Consider the following 20793-nt stretch of genomic DNA (forward strand, 5'->3'; position numbering starts at 1 on the left):
GTTGGTTTGGAAAGCTCTGACTATTAGAAACTCCTTCCTTATATCAAAGCAAAAGTGGTCCCAGCTCTTTCTTCTGGGGCTCCAAATAACCCACCAGCAGGCTTTCCCCATTGCCCCTCCCTGCAGTCCCCGGCAACAAATCTATTTTCTGTCCCTATGGATTTGCCTAATCTAGACATTTTTTGTAAATGGGATCACAGAATACCGGGTGTTTGTGTGTCTGACTTCTTTCTTTCACTTGGAATGTTTCCAAGGTTCATCCGTGTTGCAGCATGTATTGGCTCCTCACTGATTTTTGTGGTGGAATAATATTCCATTGTGTGGATATACCTCATCTGGTTCACCCATTCGCCAGCTGATGGGCTTTGGGGTTGTTTCCAATTTTTGGCATTAAGAATAACACTACTATGAAAATTAATGTTCAAGCTTTTGTGTGGGCATACATTTTCAGTTTGGGGGGTACATACCCAGCAGTAGAATTGCTGGGTCATATGGCAACTCGGAGTTCAAACATTTGGGGAGTTGCCAGAGGTTTACTGAAGTGGCTGCACCATTTTATATTTCACCAGCTATGTACAAGTCAACACTTGTTACTGTTTTTCTTTTTTTTTTTATTTTTTAAGATTTTATTTATTTTTAGAGAGAAGGAGGGGAGGGAGAAAGAGAGAGAAACATCAATGTGTGGTTGCTTTTTGTGCACCCCCCCATTGGGGACCTGGCCTGCAACCCAGGCATGTGCCCTGGTTGGGAATCAAACTGATGACCCTTTGTTTCTCAGGCTGGTGCTCAATCCACTGAGCCACACCAGCCAGGGTCTGCCTTTGTTTTTGACTACAGCTATCCTAATGGATGTGAAATGGTATCTTATTGTGGTTTCCATGTGCTGATTGGCCATTTGTACATGCTCTATGGACAAATGTCTATTCATACCCTTTGTCCATTTTTAAACTGGGTCATCTAATGTTTTATCATTGAATTATAAGAGTTCTTTATATATTGTTCATACAAGTCCCTTATTAGATATACAATTTGCAAATGTTTTCTCTCATTCTGTGGGTTGTCTTTTTTTTTTTATGGTGTCCTTTGCAGAACAAAAGTTTCTAATTTGGATTAAGTCAAGTTGGCCAATAAGTTTTGAGCAGAAGTGGTGGATGTCACTTTCTAGGCCAAGCATTTAACTGTCAGTCAGTATGACAGTCTTCAGAGCTCTCTTGAAGAGGGGACCAGACATATTTGAGTTTGTGATGGTCCTGTCATTGTGGGTCCCTGAGAGATTCCAGTGAGCAGAGCCACTCTGCCAACCCATAAAAGATATGTAGCCTGAGAGGGAAATAAACCTTGATCATTTTAAGCCACTCAGATGTAAGGATTACTTCTCACCACAATATAACCAAGCCCATCATGACTGATACCCGTGTCTTTTATAACTTCATTAGGTGTCAGCATATTATCAAATAAGAACTAATATATATATATGTGTATATACATATATATATACATATATATATGTATATACACATATATATATATACATCAGTTTAAATGAAATGAGTTTATAATCTCAGCTCCATGAGCTATTGAGCACTTTATATTTTATCCCATATTTAATCAAGAATTTCCAATAGTGGTTTCTTGATATGGAAAAATGCCCTTGCTACAGTAAATGAAAAAAAAGTTTTAAATTTCAAGACAAAGTGCTGGAATGTTAACTAGTGGTTATGTCTCCCTGTTGGATTATATTTGTATTTTTTTCAGAACTTACCTGTATTTTTACATTTATTTTTATGATTTGATACTCAGAAAATAATATTCCTTTTTAAAATATATTTTATTGATAATGCTATTACAGTTGTCCCCGTTTTTTCCTCTTTGCCACCCTCCACCTGGTACCCTCATTCCTTCCAGCAGTCCCCTCCCCCACCTTAGTTCATGTCCGTGGGTCATGCATGTAAGTTCTTTGGCTTCACATTTCCTATACTATTCTTAATCTCCCCCTGTCTATTTTGTATCTGCCATTTATGCTTCTTATTCCCTGTACCTTTCCCTCCATTCACCCCTCTCCTTCTCCCCAACTGATAACCCTCCAAGTGACCTCCATTTCTGTGATTCTGTTCCTGTTCTGGTTGTTTGCTTGGCTTGTTTTTTTAGATTCAGTTGTTGATAGTTGTGAATTTGTTGCCTTTTTAATGTTGATAGTTTTGATCTTCTTCTTTTTCTTTAATAATTCTCTTTAACGTTTCATGTAATAGTGGCTTGGTAATGATGAACTCCTTTAGTTTTACCTTGTCTGGGAAGCAGTTTATCTGCCTTTCAATTCTAAATGATAGTTTTGCTGGATAGAATAATCTAGGTTGTAGGTCCTTGCCTTTCATCACTTTGAATACTTCTTGCCAGTCCCTTCTTGCCACAAAGTTTCTTTTGAGAAATCAGCTGGTAGTCTAATGGGCACTCCGTTGTAGGTAACTCTCTGCTTTTCTCTTGCTGCTTTTAAGATTCTCTCTTTATCTTTTACCTTTGGCATTTTAATTATTCTGTGTCTTGGTGTGGTCCTCTTTGGGTCCAACTTGTTTGGGACTCTCTGTGCTTTCTGGACTTGTATGTCTATTTCCTTCACCAAATCAGGGAAGTTTTCTTTCATTATTTTTTCAAAGAAGTTTTCAATTTCTTGCTCTTCCTCTTCTCCTTCTGGCATCCCTATGATTCAGACATAGGCATGTTTGGAGGTGTCCCAGATATTCCTAAGCTTATCCTCATTTTTTTGAGTTCTCATTTCTTCATTCTGTTCTGGTTGACTGTTTATTTCTTCCTTATGTTCCAAACCACTGATTTGAATCCTGGCTTCCTTCCCTTCACTGTTGGTTCCCCATGGATTTTTCTTTATTTCACTTAATGTAACCTTCATTTCTTCCTTTATGTTGTTGCCACTGAGTTCTCTGAGCATCCTGATCACCACTGTTTTGAATTCTGCATCTGATAGGTTGGCTATATCCATTTAATTCTTTTGCTGGGGTTTTGTTCTGTTCTTTCATTTGGGCCATATTTCTTTGTCTTCTCAATTTGGCAGCCTTTTTGTGTTTGTTTCTATGTATTAAGTACAGCTGCATTTACTCCTTGTCTTAGTAGAGTGGCCTATGTAGGAAACGCTATAAATTGTGTTGGGCAGAGCCTTAGGTAATTGCTGGGCAACCCACTTCACCGCTGTGGCCTGTGTGGGGGGAGGACTTACAGAGGGGACAATGCTGCTGCCTTCTTCTGGAAGTTTGCCTGGCACTTGTCCCATTTCCTGTCACTTCACCTACTTCCCATGTGCAACTGGCACCCTTCCAGCTGCTGCCCTGGTAATGAAACCCAGAGTGGGTGGGTTTGCAGACATTCTAAGTCCCTGTGGGCCCTTTCAGTGCTAAAAATCCATCAGTTTCTTCCACCGCCCCAACCCCCACCAGGTTTTACAGCCAGAGGTAACGGATTTATCTTCCCATTGCTGGAACCCTGGGCTGTGCCATCTGGCCTGGGGCTGGGATTGCTCATACACCCAATATCCCTCCAGATTTTTATCCACCACACATGAATGTGGGACCATCTGTTCCACTGCTGCCTCTCCATGCCATACCTCCTCTCTGCCCATCTCTGCGACTCCACCCCTCCTACCTACCTGGTAATGTGGCTTCTCTAAATCTTTTTTGTCAGGCTTCCATACAGCTTGATTTTCTGATGGTTCTGGGTGTTTTTTGTTTTTGAGATCTGGTTGTGATTATTCCTATGGTTGTACAAGGAGACAAAATGTGTCTACCTACACCTCCATCTTGACTGGATGTCCTAGAAAATAATATTCTTTTATTTAAAACATTTCTACCTTAGAAATGGCATTTGCATTTGTTTATTATTAGAAAAAATCTGTCATGAAGGATATCAGCCATTGTGTGTATTTTTTATGTGTCCATCTAACAATGTTTACAGAAAATCATGAGGAGAACTGTTGCCCCATAACCAATAGACTATATTTTGTATCATATTTTTAAAAATTATTTTAGTTTTCAATTACAGTTGACAGTCAATATTATTTTATATTCAGTTCAGGTGTTCAGCATAGTCATTAGACAATTACATAATTTACAAAGTGTCCCCCTGATAATTCTAGTCCCCACCTGGCACCACAGAGTTATGACAATATTATTGACTGAATTCCCTGTGCTGTACTTTACATCCCCACGACTGTTTTGTACCTACCAATTGGCTGTACCATAGTTTTTTAAGTGATTAGCCAAAAGAACACAATTTTACATGCACTAAGTATTAGTGCAATAGACCACACTAATTTCCTGTTTTTCATTTAATTTCTGGATTCAGGAGTGAGGTATTATAATCACACATACAGGTTTATTCAAATGAGCCACAAGTATCACTATTCTACAAGAACCTGGATAAAACATGGTTTTTATCTTAAGACAGTGGGAGGATATACACATTACCTCTCCTTTCTCTTACAATATTACTGAATGCAGAAGGAATATAAATAAGAATAACTCTGTTGAGCCAGAGACAAATAAAATAGATGCCATCTGCGGACTGGAACCAACAAGAAACATCTGGAAAATGCTAGGCGGCAGATAGAGCCAGATTGGAGTCGAAATCCACGGAACAGACATCCTGAAGCCGGCTGGAAGAGGAGATGGCTCTGTCCTGCTTCCTCATTAAAGGCAAGTAACATGGAGCAAACTCTAGCCCAGATAATATGATGACTCAACCTGAATCTTCCAAACCTTAACTTGATTTCTGGAAGAGGAAGCTGTTGTTATTTTTCTTTGACCCTCTGTGGTGCTACAAATTTGGTAATATTTATATGTGGGAAATGACCTTGACTGTTTACATCCTCCCGCTGGGCTAGGTGAAACCTTTCCCACAGGGGTTGTGTTTAGCTAACCCATTCATTCCCTGAAATCAGAAAGTGATTATGTGCCTAACTTGATTTCACTCATTACAGAGGTGTTTCCCGGCCTGTACCAGCTACATCTCTCCAAGATCTACTTTTTCTGTTTCATAAAACACAATTTGACTGATGAAATAACCGTGCACATATGTAAGTACTGAGTCAGGGTGATAGCAGAAATATTACCCTTTTTTCCCCTCCTTTCTCCCCTGAATTACAGTGTGGTTTTTGGAGACAATACTCAAATACTCAGGAACAGGAACTTCTTCTTCTTCTTCTTCTTCTTTTTTAGGAACAGAACCTTTACTTTCACTTCTTAATTTTAAAAAATATTGTGGAGACTTTCACTTGAGGCAGCTGATCATGTGTCGGGTAAGGAGGGCAGCTCGGAGCCCCTGCTCCTTAAACTGGGGAACAAGTGTCCATCGTCCATCAGCTCCTGACAGCAGACTTAGCTTCTGAGGAGAGCGTGAGAAGCACAGATGTGTGTGTGTGACACCCTGGCCAAGGAGAAAGGAGGAGCACTGGTGAGCTGAGATTAACATAATCCCAAGGGCTCCTCTGCCAAAAACATTTCCTTGGATATGTATTATATTAGGAGCTGCCAGAAGGTGATGAGACAGGACATACGGAAATATGGGCTGTACTTCCAAGCTTGACATCCAGCCTCAGTGGCTGCAAAGCTTTCAGTGAATCAGGGCTTGGTCCTGGCTGGGTGGCTCAGTTGGTTAGAGCATTGTCCCATACACCAAAGGGCTGCGGTTCCATCTCAGGTCAGGGTACACACCTAGGTTGCAGGTTCAATCACTGGCCAGGGTATGTATGAGAGACAACCAATCTATGTTTCTCTCTCTCTCTCTCAAATCAATAAACATATTTTTAAATTAAAAATTAAAAAATCAGGGCTTGGAGGAATAGCAGGATTCTGACCAAGTCACCTTTGTGGATTTGATTAGTGGTGAGTATCTGTCCGAAGTGTAGTGCTGATGAGATGAATGAGATTAAGAGTCTCATCCCAAAGGTAGCTGTGAGTTAGACCCAGAGCCATGGTCAGGTGCTACTCGGCTGCAAATCCATGCTCAGGTATCAGAGGGTTTAGTTGGTGTACCCAGCGGTCCCCAACATTTCTGGCACCAGGGACTGGTTTTGTGGAAGACAATTTTTCCATGGACTGGGGAGGGGATGGTTTTGGGATGATTCAAGTGCATTACATTTATTCTGCACTTTATTTCTATTATTATTTCATTGCCATATATAATGAAATAATTATACAATTCACCATAATGCTGAATCAGGGGGAGCCCTGGGATTGTTTTCTTGCAACTAGACAGTCCCATCTGGGGGTGAAGGGAGACAGTGACACCCTAAGTGTGTTCCTATGTCCAGTCTACTCCATGATCTCATTTTGGTTGCTGTCGCTGCAGAAAACCCTGCTTCACACAGGTGGGATGTTGGAAGTGGAAGCGGGCTTTTCAGTGCGTTTGTGGCCACCTCAGGGTGTTCCATCTTGACCTTAATCCAGAACATATGCAGATTTGCAGTTGTCTCAAACATACCTTTAAGGCCACTGCCATCTGCCATCTCAAGCAGCAGGTCCTCTTCTAACATGGACAGTAGATTCACTTTGCTTGTTCACAAATGGGTCGCAGATCTATTCCTTCCCAGTTCAGGGGTCTTTGTGGTTGGGAAGCTATGCTCAAACTCCTCTGAAAGTGGAGACAGGTGATCACGCACCAGCTGGGAAAAGAAGGCCCTGGCTCAGCCTCTTTCAAAATCTCTGAAATCTGTCAAAAATCCCAATGTTCACTTGTTCCCCCCATCATTCCAGTTTGGCTTCGATGCAGCCACTTTATCTTCTGACTTGAACAGAGTTGTCATTCTCCCCTGAAGTGACCAATTGTGTTTGTTAACCAAGTTAAATATGCCACACATAAGTAAGCAGGTTTTGTGACCCATTCTGTGTCCCTGAAATGTGCTGCCAGTGGTGACTGTTCTTCTAAAAGAAATCTCTGGAGTAGCTCTCGTAACTCAGAAACTTATGCCAGTGATCTCCCTTTAGAAAGCCGTCCCACTTCTGTGTATAAGAGAGGACGCATGTGCTCTGCCTCCATCTCCTCAACGAGCTGCGCAAACAGACGTGAGCTAATGGCATGTACTTTAATGGGGTCGATGATTTTAATCACGTCCTGCAAAACGTTGTTAAGATCAGGTGACGTCTTTCGGCTAGCCAGCACTCTGCTGTGGATGGCACAGATGGAGCTTCACTTGCTTGCCCACCGCTCACCCCCTGCTATGCAGCCAGGTTCTTAACAGGCCTTGGTGCCTTGCTGGTCCATGGCCTGGGGGTGGGGGACCCCTGGGGTGACCCATCACCACTGCCACATGGAGGAAAAGTGTTGCTGTGGCAGGTCTGAATCACAGAATTAGAAGAGTCATCTTTACCAGCTGTGACTGTGGAGCCTCAGGTTTTTTCAGGAAGCTGGTCTAAATAATGACTGACATTTAACTTTTCTGTCTCTGAAAATCTAAACTCATGGCTTCCTCCAGACAAGGCAATGCAATAGATTTTTATTCACTATTCAACAAATGTTGATGCATGTCTTCTAAGTGCCAAAGTGTTGGGCTCTGGGGCTTTGATGTCAACCAAAATGTAGTCCCAGCTCTGAGTGATCTTGACAGTCTGATGTTGCCCAAAGACACACTCACGTTTATCACCAAAACAAAAGTGAAAATTGCAACTGTTTTCTTTAGCCATGCAGAAGCTTTTTATTTTGATGAGGTCCCATTTGTTTATACATTGTTGATGGGAATGCAGACTGGTGTGGCCACTGTGGAAAACAGTGTGGAATTGCCTCAGAAAACTAAAAATGGAACTTTCTTTTGACCCAGCAATTCCGCTGCCGGGATTACACCCTAAGAACCCTGAAACACCAATCCAAAATAACCTATGCACCCCAATGTTCATAGCAGCACAATTTACAATAGCCAGGTACTGGGAGCAACCGAAGTGCCCATCAGCAAATGAGTGAATTGAAAAACTATGGTACATTTACACAATGGAATTCTACGCAGCAGAGAGAAAGAAGGAGCTTATACCCTTTGCAACAGCATGGATGGAACTGGAGAGCATTATGCTAAGTGAAATAAGCCAGGCGGTGAGGGACAAATACCATATGATCTCACCTTTAACTGGAACATAATCAACAAGAGAAAAAAAGCAAACAAAATATAACCAGAGATATTGAAGTTAAGAACAATCTAACAATAGCCAGAGGGGAGTGGGGAGGGGACAGTGGGGAGAGGGGTTTATAGGAACTACTATAAAGGACACATGGACAAAACCAAGGGGGAGGGTAGAGGTGAGGGAGGGAGGTGGGTTTGGCTGGGGTCGGGTGGAGGGGTGGGGAGAAAATGCAGACAACTGTAATTGAATAACAATAAAAAAAATAAAATAAAATGAAAAAAGAAAAAAAAGAAAAGAACATTGCAACTGTGACAGGAAGAGTTAGGAGGTGCTAAAGAACCCTATAGTGGGGATGGAGTGGAATAAATGACTTAGCTGGAAACATCAGGGAATGTTTTTCTGTGGAAGTGGCATGTAAGCTGAGACTCAAAGGATAAGCAGGTGTTGACTAGGCAAAACCAGAATTTTACCAGGTTGTACATAGAAGGAATAGCATGTGCAAAGGCCTGTGGTAGGAGGAGCAAAGAACCTTTGAGAAATAGTCAATATGGCTGGCATGGTACAAGAGAGAGCTCAGTATAGGATGAAGGTGGAAAGGCAGGTAATGACCAGACTATGCTGAGCTGGAAGACTGTGGTAAGAAGAGCTGGCTTTAGAACAAGATGTGTATTTTGAAAAGATAAATCTGGTTTCAGTATTAGAGAGGAAAGAAGATGTATACAGCTAAAATATTAGTAGTTTATTGCGTGGGCCAAGCAAGAGAAAAATGATACTTCGAACCAAGGTGCTGCTATGAAAAAGGGGGGTTGGGGAATGAATTCCAGAGATATTTAAGAGGCTAAATAAACATGACTTGGTAGGGAATTGTGTGAAGAAGGGAAGAGAGTGGGAGATATCAAGAATACCTTTCTAGCTTAGACATCTCAATGTGTGCAGTGCTATCGCAATGAGAGGGGACACTGTAGTCTGGGAGGGAGGAGGATATTGAGTCTGGTCTTAACATATGTTGGGAAGTAGGTAGTTGGCATGTGGGTCTGGAGCTCAGGGAAAGGTCTGCATTGGAGACACAATTCAACTATATAAAAATGGTAGTTGAAATTATATGTGTGGATGAAGTTGTTTGCAGAAGAGACTGAGCCACACGAATTATGACTTTAAGGACTGGTTAGAGTTCGATGAGTCTCTGAAGATGAGAGGAGTGGTCGGAGAGGAAGGAGATGAGCCAGGAGGCATGGTGCTACCGAAGCAGGAGAATAATCTCTCAGTAGTTTTGGAAAGAGGTCAAAATCCTCAAAGGCTGCTCAGAGTCGAGTAGGATGAGGACTGAAAAAGCCCGCTGAATTTATTGACATGGCATGACTGCTGACCTCAGAAAAGTCCATCTTAGTGGCATGACAGAGCTAGAAATAAAATAGGAACTAGTAAAAGAGTTTGGAAGTTTGAAGGGAATAGCAAAGTTCTGAACTTGTAACTTTGCAGAATTAAAGAGTGAGAGTTGGCTGGAGAAACATCATAGGACTGCTGGATAGTTTCGAGGGCTCCTTTGAGATTTGAGTTTGTAAATTTATAGTTAAAATCTGCCCTATGGGGAGACTTTCCCCAACAGTCCTCAGCCAATAATTGGGTTCATCCAAGGTTGATATGCATTGAAAAGATAGAAGAACCAGAGAGTTTGATCTATTGAAAAGGATGTTATTAAAATCATGTGCCATAAAATCTAATTGAGACAATAGAGGAAGAGAAGCAACAAAAAGCTACTGGTTTGGAAAATCATGCATTAGTGAAGGGGTACATGGGTCCTCATACGATCAAAGAATCACTGAAGCGGAAGTAGTTAACAAGCAACATGGAAGGAGAGGAGGCTGTAGGCAGAGAGTGGGATGTTTGCATTAGTGACTTTGGAGGGGGCACAGTACAGCTGATCGGCTACTGGATCCTAGGGAGATGTGGCTGACAAGGGGGGTGGGGAGAGTCACCAAAGATAAAAGGCCCTGGGTTCAACTCCCTCAAATGTCTTTCATTTGCCATTGACAGAAAACCCAGATCAAACTTGAAAAGGGAATGCAGAAGCTTTTGTTATTAAAAAATAGAAGGATAGTTTAGCTTCAGGCACAGCTCTCATGATGTCCTCAGGATCTGGATTCTCTCCACCTTTCAGCTTTGCTGTTCTCTGTATGGGCTCCGATCTCAGGTAAGCTCCTCTGCAGTGGTAGCGAAGCAGCTGCCAGCAACTCCAGGATTTCATCGCCACCAGTCCAAGAAGAGCAGAAAAGATTAAGCCTAACTAAGCCTGAGTCCTGGGCCTTATTCTGATTGGTCCAAATTTGGGTCACATTCTCATCTCTGAACCAATCACTGTGATCACAGGCACTCACTGCTGGGATTGGCCAGACCTGAGTCTCATATCCACTTGGAGGATGGTTCATCAAAAGAAAAATGGGGTACTGTTACAGAAGACCCATGTATGCTGGCAAGCAAAAACAACAGATGTCTTTCTTTTTCTGCAGGGCTGAGCAGGTTGTTCGTGAGGTTATTCAAGTTGGTAGCAGACTTAGGGTGGAGAGGAATGCCACAAAGCCAGTCTTTGATGCAAGAGGAGGCCTGGCCTGGCGTCAGCGACTTCATATGTAAAGCAGAACTTGGAGTATGAGTACAGTGCCTGTTGATAACTCTTCAGACTGAAAGATCTTTGAGAGCAAAGGAGTTTGTATCCCTGGTACCTACCAATGGATCTGATACTCAAAATATTCCTGTGGATGGATCGATGGATGGATGGATGAATGGATAAATGGATAGTAAATGATAGAGGATGAACAAATGAACCACACTGTATTTGAATATATCATAGGAATAGGCTCACAGTACTTGATGGAAAGTGTTCAGCAAATGCTTTTGAAAAATGTATTTCTTCTGTTCAGTTACGTCAAAATGGAGCACTGTGAAGACAGCAGACCCTCAGAAGTCGTACAAACCTAGATTGAACCTTGGCTCTGTGTGAGCCTCATGCAAATTATTTAGCTGCCCTGAGCCTTGGTTTCCTCATCTATAAAATTGGGCAATGTTAGGGTGCCACCTCAAGGAGGGGAAGGCCAATGAAACAGTCTCCCAAGAGTATCCACCAGTAACATTCATTACTTTGATAAACTTATTACAGACAGGGCCTAGCTCTCAGCCTGATAGAATTTTAAAGACTTCATTTCATCAGCACGTGGACGGGGAGCAGTCTCCCAGTCAGAGGCTCACATTAACCAAACCAGACAGGCAGCTAGATAAATCGGAATGCCCACTGGTTAATTTACCTTGAGAAATTATTTGGAGCATCCAGGTAACTATGACATTTTCTCCCTGTGTGCGCCTATACTTGGGGAGTAAAGTCCTAACTAGAAAATTGTTGTGACCAGCATTGGGACACGGTCAGAAGCAGTGGTTCCTGACAAGGTCTGTCCCTGTCCCCAAGGATGAGTTTGCAAATCTTTGCTTTGTTCCAGTATGTGTTTATGCTTCAGGAGGCATCTTATTTTCCTTGCTTGCAATGTCTTGGTGAGAGACTCACCCCAACCCCTAAAGTACAATAATAACAATTTAAAAAACTAACACCTTCTTCCTTCTTCGTCTGTGCAGCCTGCACGTCAGAGGTGGGGTCTCTAGGGCCTTCACGCCCTGGGTCAGATGGCTCAGATTTCAGCAAATCCGAGTGCTAGTGTGGTCTCCGCCTCCACTTGTTTCCTGGTGGTCTCTACTCAGCGTATGTCAACCCAGATAGGAAGTGCGGCTGTTTCACTCACGCCCACCGAACTGAAAAACACAAAGTCCCACTCTCACAAAGCAGTCACGGGCAGACTTTTCTGAAGAACCGAGGAGGCAGGAAGAAGTCTCAGGAAGGGTTCACACACAGGGACTGGAAAGCTATTTAAAGCCCATAGGAGACGCTCCTCTTCCTCTAGGGCCCCTCTGACCACCCTGATACCAGGGACTCCTGTCCTGGCCCTTCCCACCAAGAGGCTTCCTTTCCACATCACTCTCCCAGCCCTCTCCCTCCCCTGCCATCTCTCCCACACCTCCCTCTCCAGCACAATGGACAGCTTCCTGTCTTTGACTCAGAAACTGAGGTTCCACCCCCTCTCCTCAGCCTCCTCCACAGCTCAGATCCGGGCCAGGGGATTTCACCTTCTAGCTGACCAAAGGTATTTTCCAAACATAGACTGTTCCTTTCTAAATTGAATTTTGGAGCCGTGTGTTGAGAAAATAAAACTATTCCCTACTTGATTGTAAAGTGCTGGGAGGTACATTCGATAAACAAACTTCCACCCACTCCTCTTGCCTCGTTTGCGCAATACACTGCTAATAAGTACTAATTTCAAAACAACTAAGGTGTTGCTGCTCCTCTCCACATTCCTGTGTTACTTGAGAGGACACCTGCAAATAAAATTTCCCATAGCTATAGGCTTTTACAGACCGGCGCCAGTACTGGCTTACTACCAACTTACTACCTATATAATCTTGTACAAATTACTTAACCTCACTGGCCTCAGTTTCTGCATCCATAAAATGAGAGGATAGACTAGCTTAAAGACTTCTCGGAAGGACTAAATTAATTTATTCCTGTAAAGTGCTTAGTACATAGTAAAGACTCAGTAAATGTTAGCCGCTTCCTTTAAAATCCTTTTTAGTTTCTTTCTCCTCAGATATGTGACTTTATCAATGCACAGGACGAGAGAGTTTAACCTTTGCACTTTAATAAAGCCAGCCTTGAACTAGAGACTAAAGCAGCAGGGTCAGCGTTCAACTTGGCTCACGGGCTATACCCTGTCCGTGCCCTAAGCTGCACAGGATGGCTAGCCACTAACTCGGGTGGGGCGTACATTCAGAGATGAAAGGGATAATAGGGACGTGATGAAAATCCAATCCCAACCAGAGTAGCCTAAACCGGCAGAGCCACCGACTTCCCTGGGTCTGGTTCATTTCCAAATCAGAGGATTCGGGTCCCAAGCCTGAAGGGCCCCAGGACTTGCCAGAACGATGACGACCAGCTCCCACTAGACTGGTTCTGCATCTCATGTGAACCTCTAGGAGTCCTCTCAAATTTCTGTGGATTCACCAGAGGATGGTAACAACTGAGACAGATACCAGGGACCCTTCCAGAACAGAAAGCCTGCCCTGGAGTGTCTGCAGCCCCAGGCATAGCCAGACTCCTTGATTAAGTGGCCATAGTGGGCTCTCTGGTTCAGGCTGCTGTTCTCGGGGCCATATCTAACTGCTGAGTACCATCTTCCCCATCACCTACTGGTCCCCTGGAGCCTCTGCCCCTCAGGGACAGGCTGGTTGGATGGCTTTGCTGCAGCCTCTGGTCACACGGGATCAGGAATGGAAGGGAGAGCCAGGCATGGCTTGGACGAAACCGATTCCTCCCAAGGTGGGCCTGGGTGAGGGGGAGGAAGAGGCGAGGAAGGAAGCTTTGAGGGGACTGCCAGGCCAGCTCTGTGGAGCACGTCTTGAAGGGGGGATCGAAGCAGGTCTTTCCCTTTGCAGAAGTCAGAGTTGTCTGGGCCTGGACCCAGGGGCCGGCCAGGGACAGGGAGGGGTAGAGAAGATTACAGCTCACCTAAAAACTACCTAAAGGACACATTTCTACAGAAGATTGTTCCGAGTTTATCCCTACACCCAGAGTACATTATCTGTTTGGCATTGTAAACTCTCTCTGCAGACTGGAGTTTCCCTGGTGTGCACAGCCGGGTCCGGGGTTGAGGGAGAGAAGTTGTGTGTTTTGACTCCATCCTGAGACAGGACCTTTTTTGTCCCTGCACCGCCCATCACCCCAGTCCTCTTTGCAGAAGTGCATACTTAAAGAAGGAAGCAAGGAAGCCTGGGGTTTCTCAGCCCCTGCAGTGACAAGCCCCAGGGGGAAATTTGCAGCAACCAGTGGGAGGTCGGGGCACGCCTGGCTGTGAGGATATCCACGCCTGGTCAGGCGGCCGCGCTCGCTGGTGCAGTGTGACGCGAAGGCCATGGGTGGGGACGCCAGGGGCCAAGACTCTTTGTGCGCTCCCCTGCGCCTGGCTGCCCTGGGCGACCGCCAGCCCCGCTCTGCCGGCCCGCGGAGGAGGAGGCGAGGGCGGAGCACGGCCTTTTCTGGCTCCGGAGGAGTGGCCGCGGCCGAGGAGCTACTTGGCCGCTGGGCTGACAAGTCACACGAGCCCCGCCGTGCCCCGCTCCACTCTCCTGCGCTCACCCGGACTGACGCGCGGCTCACGCACTTTGGAGCAGCCGCCAGCAAGCCCCTCCATCCCTCATCAGAGAGACCACATGGGCCCCGAGGCCACCTGCCCTTGCAGCAGCTACCTGACTCGCCTCCAGGTGCGGACCTGGATTGAGCCTGTGGTGGCATCCACTCAGGTGGCCAGCTCCCTCTACGATGCAGGGCTGCTCCTAGTGCTGAAGGAGTCCTTTGCGGCGGGAGCCTCCTCCAACCACAGCGCCAGCCCGTCGCCCCGGGATGCTCTAGAGGACCAACAGCAGAAGGCTATTTCCAATTTCTACATCATCTACAACCTCGTGACAGGCCTGACGCCCCTGCTGCCTGCCTTCGGGCTGGGCTGGCTCAGCGACCGCTACCACCGCAAGATCTCCCTTTGTGTGGCCCTGCTGGGCCTCCTGCTCTGCCGGCTCGGGCTGCTCTTCAAGGTGCTGTGGGATTGGCCCGTGGAGGTGATGTACTGGGCCATGGGGCTGACCGGGCTCTGCGGTGGCCTCTCTGCGTACTGGTCGGGGGTTATGGCCCTGGGCTCCCTGGGCTCCTCCGAGGGCCACCGCTCAGTCCGCCTCATCTTCATCGACATGATCCTGGGCTTGGCGGGATTCTGTGGGAGCATGGTGTCAGGGCATCTCTTCCAGCAGTCTTTTGGGCAACCCTGGAAGGGCCTGGTGCTGATGGCCTGCAGCGTGAGCTGTGCCTCTTTTGCCTTTTTGTACAGCCTTTTGGTCCTGAAAGTCCCTCAGGCAGTGGCCAAGCCCAGAAAGGCACCCCCCACCGTGGATACGGTGTCGGGCACCATTGGCACATACCGCACCTTGGACCCTGAAGAGCCAGAGAGGCAGAGTACAGTGGAGCACTCCCTGTCTCCTAGGAAAGCCAAGCCCCAAAAAACCATCATTGCCCTGCTCTTTCTGGGTGCCATCCTCTACGACACAGCTGTGGTGGGCACAGTGGACGTGATGTCCCTGTTTGTGCTGAGGGCGCCTCTCCATTGGAACCAAGTGCAGGTGGGCTACGGCATGGCTGCAGGGTACATGATCTTCATCACCAGCTTCCTGGGCGTCCTACTCTTCTCCCGCTGCTTCCGGGACACCACCATGATCATGATCGGGATGGTCTCCTTCGGGGCGGGAGCCTTCCTGCTGACGTTTGTGAAATACACGTACATGTTCTACATCGGTGAGTCCGGCATTGCTGGGGAGGCAGCACAGAGATGCTGCCAGCCCCCCGAGTCAGGGGGCTGACGCCAGGAGTGCTGCGGTCTCGGGGTCCCCGCTCAGCACCAGGGACTAGACCTGCTACCTCGAGGTGCCAGGGAGACAGGATCGTGCACACTTGGGTAGATTTGTGTTGTATTGTGCATCGCGCCAACTGTACTGCCCGTGGAAATGTTACCAGAGTGGCGTCCACAGCTCTGGGAGGTCACGGGAGGGGCGGCCTGGGGTCGGAAGAAGAGGCTTCGGGATGGCCTTCGATGGGGTTGGGTTTCTTCTCCCCAATTTAAAGGGATAAAACATTAAATAATTCAACTGAAGAGATTCCTTAATTAAAATCAGTTTGGGCCAAGCAAGGGCTTTCTAAAAATGGGTTTAAAAAATTCTCCATAAAAAAATGCTTTCTACAACCAATGTAGCAAATTCCCTCAAGGCAACGGAATGGAGTTTCGACGTGAGGGCTCAGTTCGGACAACCGAGAGCAGAGAGCTCCAGACCAGTGCTCCAGGGGAACTCTCTACAATGACAAAAATGACCTATATCTGTTTTGTCCAGTAGAGAAGCCACAAGCCACATGTGGCTGTTGAGCAATTGAAATGTGGTAGTGCAAATAAAGAACAGAATTTAAAATTCCATTTTAGTTAAATAGCCACACATGACTAGTGGCTAACATATTAGAAGGAGCCACCCGGTGGCTATGTATATCCATATTGACGAGAATTCGTTTAATTTTATGTGATTTGTACTACCAATAAACATCTATGCTTTAGCTGACACAACTTAAAGACAGGTTACCTGGGAGGGATGAGTCTTGCAGAGCAAGCCACATAGCAGTTATGGGGAGAGGGAATTCTAAGTGAGGCTTTAGCTTTACGCTGATTCACTCCTTGACCAAGACTGGGCTACAGTAAGGAGTGCTCCTGTGTGATTTCTCTCCAGCTCGAGGCGTCATGCTCTTTGCTCTCATCCCCATCACAACCATTCGATCAGCAATGTCCAAGCTCATAAAAGACTCCTCATATGGTGAGTAAAATGCATCTCTCCAAGATTCTCTACCTGGGCTGTTACAGAGCTGCTTGGCTTGAGGCGCAGGGTTTGGACGTGCAGAAGGCACACGAAGAGAGTTCCAGAAGCAATCTCAAATACTCTAGGGACACACAGGTGTCCATCCATGGCAGAGGGAGTGAAAATGGGAGAGTGGGGCAGACTCCTTGAGTCAGCAGCTGGAAAGCCACAGTCAAAGGAAGACACTACCACCTACAGGCCACAGGTAGATCCACCACGCAGAGGCAGGAGCCCTGGTGAAATGAGGCCTGGAGACCAAGAAGGAGTCCTGGGAGGGAGTTGGGGGAAGGTTCTCTGAGAGCTCCCCGGAGACTCAGCTAGCTGGGAACAGGCAGGGAGAGCAGCATATCTTCCTGGTAACCTCTGTTCCTTCCACAGGAAAGGTGTTTGTCATCCTGCAGCTGTCCCTGACCCTCACCTGGGTGGTGACATCCACAATGTATAATGAACTCTATCAGCTCACCATGGAAAAGTTTGTCGGCACCTGCTTTGCTCTCTCCTCCTTTCTCTCCTTCCTGGCCATCGTCCCGATTGGGTAAGACTGGAGCAGCATCTGCTGCTGGGGTCAGGGCCCCGGGTCTTAGGTCAAGGACGGGCGGGCCACATCCAGCCCATTGTCACAAAGCATTATTTATTTTCAGTGGGTTCTCAGTAGGTTCTCTCACAAAGAAAAATTCCTGCTGTTCCCCCAAATTAATTATTTGGGAATTCCCCACAGTCATAAGTAATGAACAGAAGGCCCCAACCAGTTGGCTCACTTCCTGGCGGTTTTGTAATACAATTTATTTATAGGAGCCTCACACACTTCCTTGTACTCAGAGGGTGGGAGTAGAAACCTCTGGAACTTCTCAGACCTCTTTGGTTTAGCTCCTTTAGGAAGCAAGGAGTCATCCCTCCTCACTCCCAACCACTCATTCTTCCCCATGCCCTCCAAGGACTTGGTACCTGGGTGCTCAGTACCCCTGACCTCTCACATCCCAGGGACTGTGTGAGGTCCCTGAAAGACTTGGGCAGTTCCCTTGACACCTTTGGGGTGCATTGTCTCATTTGTAAAACAAGAGCATTCAAAGCCTGGGAGATAACAGGCAGGAGAAAAGCTGCAAAGCAAGGAGCGGCCCTCTAGTGACTTAGCCGAGCACCAGCCTAGGCCACCACCCAGCTGGGCCACAGAGAAAGGGCCGGCCTTCCAGCAGCCCCGTCCAATGAAAGCACAGCATGAGCCACCAGGGCAGGCCGTGTCTGTGGTTTTAAACTTTCTAGTAGCCACATTTTATTTCTTTTTGTTGTTGTTAAAAGAATTTATTTATTTTTAGACAGAGGGGAAGGGAGGGAGAGGGGGAGAGAAACATCAATGTGTGGTTGCCTCATGAGCCCCCTACTGGGGACCTGGCCTGCAACCATGTATGCGCTCTGACTGGGAATCAACCGAGGACCTTCTGGTTTGCAGGCCGGCACTCAATCCACTGAGCCACACCAGTAGGGGCTCTAGTAGCCACATTTTAAAATGATGACAGTAACAGGTGAAATCAACTTTAATAACATATTTGACTTAAGCTAACTATAGCCAAACTATTATCTTCACATGTAATCAATTTACAAAATTAATGAGGTTTTCTTTTTCTTTCTTTCTTTTTCTTTTCTTTTTTTTTTCACTGAGTTTTTGAAATCTAGTATGGATTTTATGCTGACGGCATGTCTCAATGTGGACTAGTCACACTTCAATTGTTCGGTAGCCAGTGTGACTAGTGGCTACATATCAGGCAGCACAGCCCAGCTTGGGACCTTCCCGCCTCCTCCTAAAGTACAGTTGTCTCAGGCTTGACTCAATCCCACCAGAGGGGAAAGGAATGCAGTAAATGCATCCACAATCAGGTGCAAGGTATTTGATGCAGACTTGCGTTTTAAAGGGACCTGCCTAGGAGCGCAAGAGAACTATACTTACCAGTAATGGTGGTGTTATAGGCAGCGGAGGAGAAAATAAGGAGAGGCAGGTGGGAGAAGTGGGAAGTGGGTGGTGGTGAGGCCCCCTTTTGAACTCTCACATCACATTACATCACAGTGCATGTCCCTGCCTGCACAGAGAGTCAGGCCTTTGGGACAGGGGCCATCAATTGTTAAGGCTTTTTAAAACTTTTTTTAAAGTGAATTCTTTTTTTTTAAATCCCCACCCAAGGACATGCTCATTGATTTCAGAGAGGGCAAGGGAGGGAGAAAGAGTGAAGGAGAAACATTGATGTGAGAGAGAAATACCACTTGGTAGCCTCCTGTATGCACCCCAACCGCGGACAAAACCCGCAACCTAGGTATGTGCCCTGGCTGGGAATCAAACCCACAACCTTTTGGTTTTGGGGATGAAGCTTTAACCAACAGAGCCACACCAGCCAGCAAGAGTCTTTTTACTTAATTTCATAGTTAACAATAATAAAATATGGTCCTGGCTGGTGTAACTCAGTGGATTGAGTGCCGGCCTGCGAACCAAAGTGTCACGGTTTGACTCCCAGTCAGGGCACATGCCTGGGTTGCAGGCCAGGTTCCCAGTAGAGGGTGTGTGAGAGGCGACCACACATTGATGTTTCTCTCCCTCTCTCCTTCCATTCCCCTCTAAAAGTAAATAAATAAAATCTTAAAAAAAAAGAATAATAAGATGTGAAGCTCAAACAGCTGAGGAAATCGGTGCCAACAGAGGCACTAGTGCCCTCCTGGCCCAGTTCTCACTTTCTCGAGGTGTAGAGCTGAGCCAGACCTGTCCTCATATTGCCCAGGCCTTAGCTCTTTTCCTGTGCACCTGCTTCCTGGGAGCCTTGGCCGAATAGTCCGGGACCCAGCCTGCGATGCGAGCTTCTCAGCAGCCCCAGCTCTTTGTCCAAGTCCGTAATGGATTGATAGCAGTGCCTTTGGCAGTTATCCAGTTCTATTTGATCAGCAATAGGTTGAAATATTTCCTTTCACCTAAATAAACAAAAACCATGAAACAACAAAAGAAAACAAGTCCGACTAGTCAATGGGTGTCATAGTTAAAGACAGGTATAGACCAATGAAAGCAATAAGAAAACACAGTAACTGGTTCCGTCCTGGTTTCATTGCTTCACGTGTGTGCTAAGTCGGATGCTTTGACTTCCTTAAGAGACTTTTAGGGCACATGAAGTAGGTGTGCTGCCCTTGACGGCCCACCCCAATGCACTTGTAACACGCACTTGGACACAGTCATGCGTTCCATGCCTGGAAACTTGAATAGGCCATGAGTGGTCTTTGCAACCTTACATCACAGGAGCAGGGACAGAGTCTTGAATCAGTCAAGTAGGTGACTGAGTGCTTATGTGAAGGAGGTGCTTCGGCTGTTGCTAATTGTTTCCCCCTTTTGTAGACATTTAGCAGTAGAGGGAGCCCTGTGCGAACAAAGCCTCCTTGGCCCGCTGTACAATGGAATCACTGTACAGAGAAATGTGAAAATTACCCAAGTCTGGATCCCACCCCCAGCGGTTCTGACTCAGTTGATCTGGGGTGCAGCCTGGTAACAGGAACTTTTAAAAGCTCTATGGGTTATACAAATGTACCAACAAGATTGAGAATCTCTAGTGTAAAGGGAGTGTTTTCATTACCTTTCCCTTCCACAAAGGGGAAAGTTCTTATAGCTAGAAGAGGCCAAGGCTGTACCATTAATTATTAAGTGAGATCCACAGGTAAGACCAGTAGATCTCTCTAACAACAGAAAGAAAAGCTGCATCCCAAGGATGTAAGAACCCAGGGAGGCACGTCAGAGCAGGGAGCAGAGGAGCCCGTGGAGGGAGGAGGTTGGGAGGAGAGGTCCCTGGGCTTCAGCTGCCAACATCCTACTTGTGAGAAGGGACTTTGGTTCTGGCCATTCCTGGTACCAAAGTGAGCCGATTTCACATTACCTGCCCTCTCCTGCATGCTCTTCTTCATGTGCAATAGGGAGATGCTGAGCATCTGACTCTGCCCATCTGCAGCCCACTCCCCACCCAACGCACTCATGCTTAGCCACTGCCTCGTGCTTCATAGAGAGAACAGAAGCCATCAGAGGAGAATGGCCCCATCTTCCCCAAAGTAAATCTACAAACCTATGTTCATTTATACCCATCCTATTCTTCTCCTCCCCTGTCCTTTTTTTTTTTTTAAAGGTTTTTTAAAA

At 46.1% G+C, this 20793-nt stretch overlaps 1 protein-coding gene across 5 annotated transcripts in view; it reads left to right on the forward strand.

The window, feature by feature from the left end:
- SLC46A2 (solute carrier family 46 member 2) overlaps positions 1-20793 on the forward strand; it is a 35294-nt gene that overhangs the window by 10406 nt on the left and 4095 nt on the right. The window contains exons 3-7 of one of the 5 annotated variants that reach the window (XM_071221219.1): positions 4503-4697; positions 4982-5454; positions 10619-15543; positions 16518-16601; positions 17022-17178. In XM_071221219.1, coding sequence (XP_071077320.1) covers positions 14415-15543; positions 16518-16601; positions 17022-17178 — 1370 coding nt within the window. In that variant the 5' untranslated portion in view covers positions 4503-4697; positions 4982-5454; positions 10619-14414. Of the gene's footprint in view, positions 1-4502; positions 4698-4981; positions 15544-16517; positions 16602-17021; positions 17179-20793 lie in introns of all 5 variants that reach the window. The other 4 variants (XM_071221222.1, XM_071221220.1, XM_071221224.1 and 1 more) reach the window with 4 other exon arrangements.

The sequence above is a fragment of the Desmodus rotundus genome, chromosome 1 (assembly GCF_022682495.2).
Source record: "Desmodus rotundus isolate HL8 chromosome 1, HLdesRot8A.1, whole genome shotgun sequence".
In the NCBI taxonomy this organism is placed as follows: Eukaryota; Metazoa; Chordata; class Mammalia; order Chiroptera; family Phyllostomidae; genus Desmodus; species Desmodus rotundus.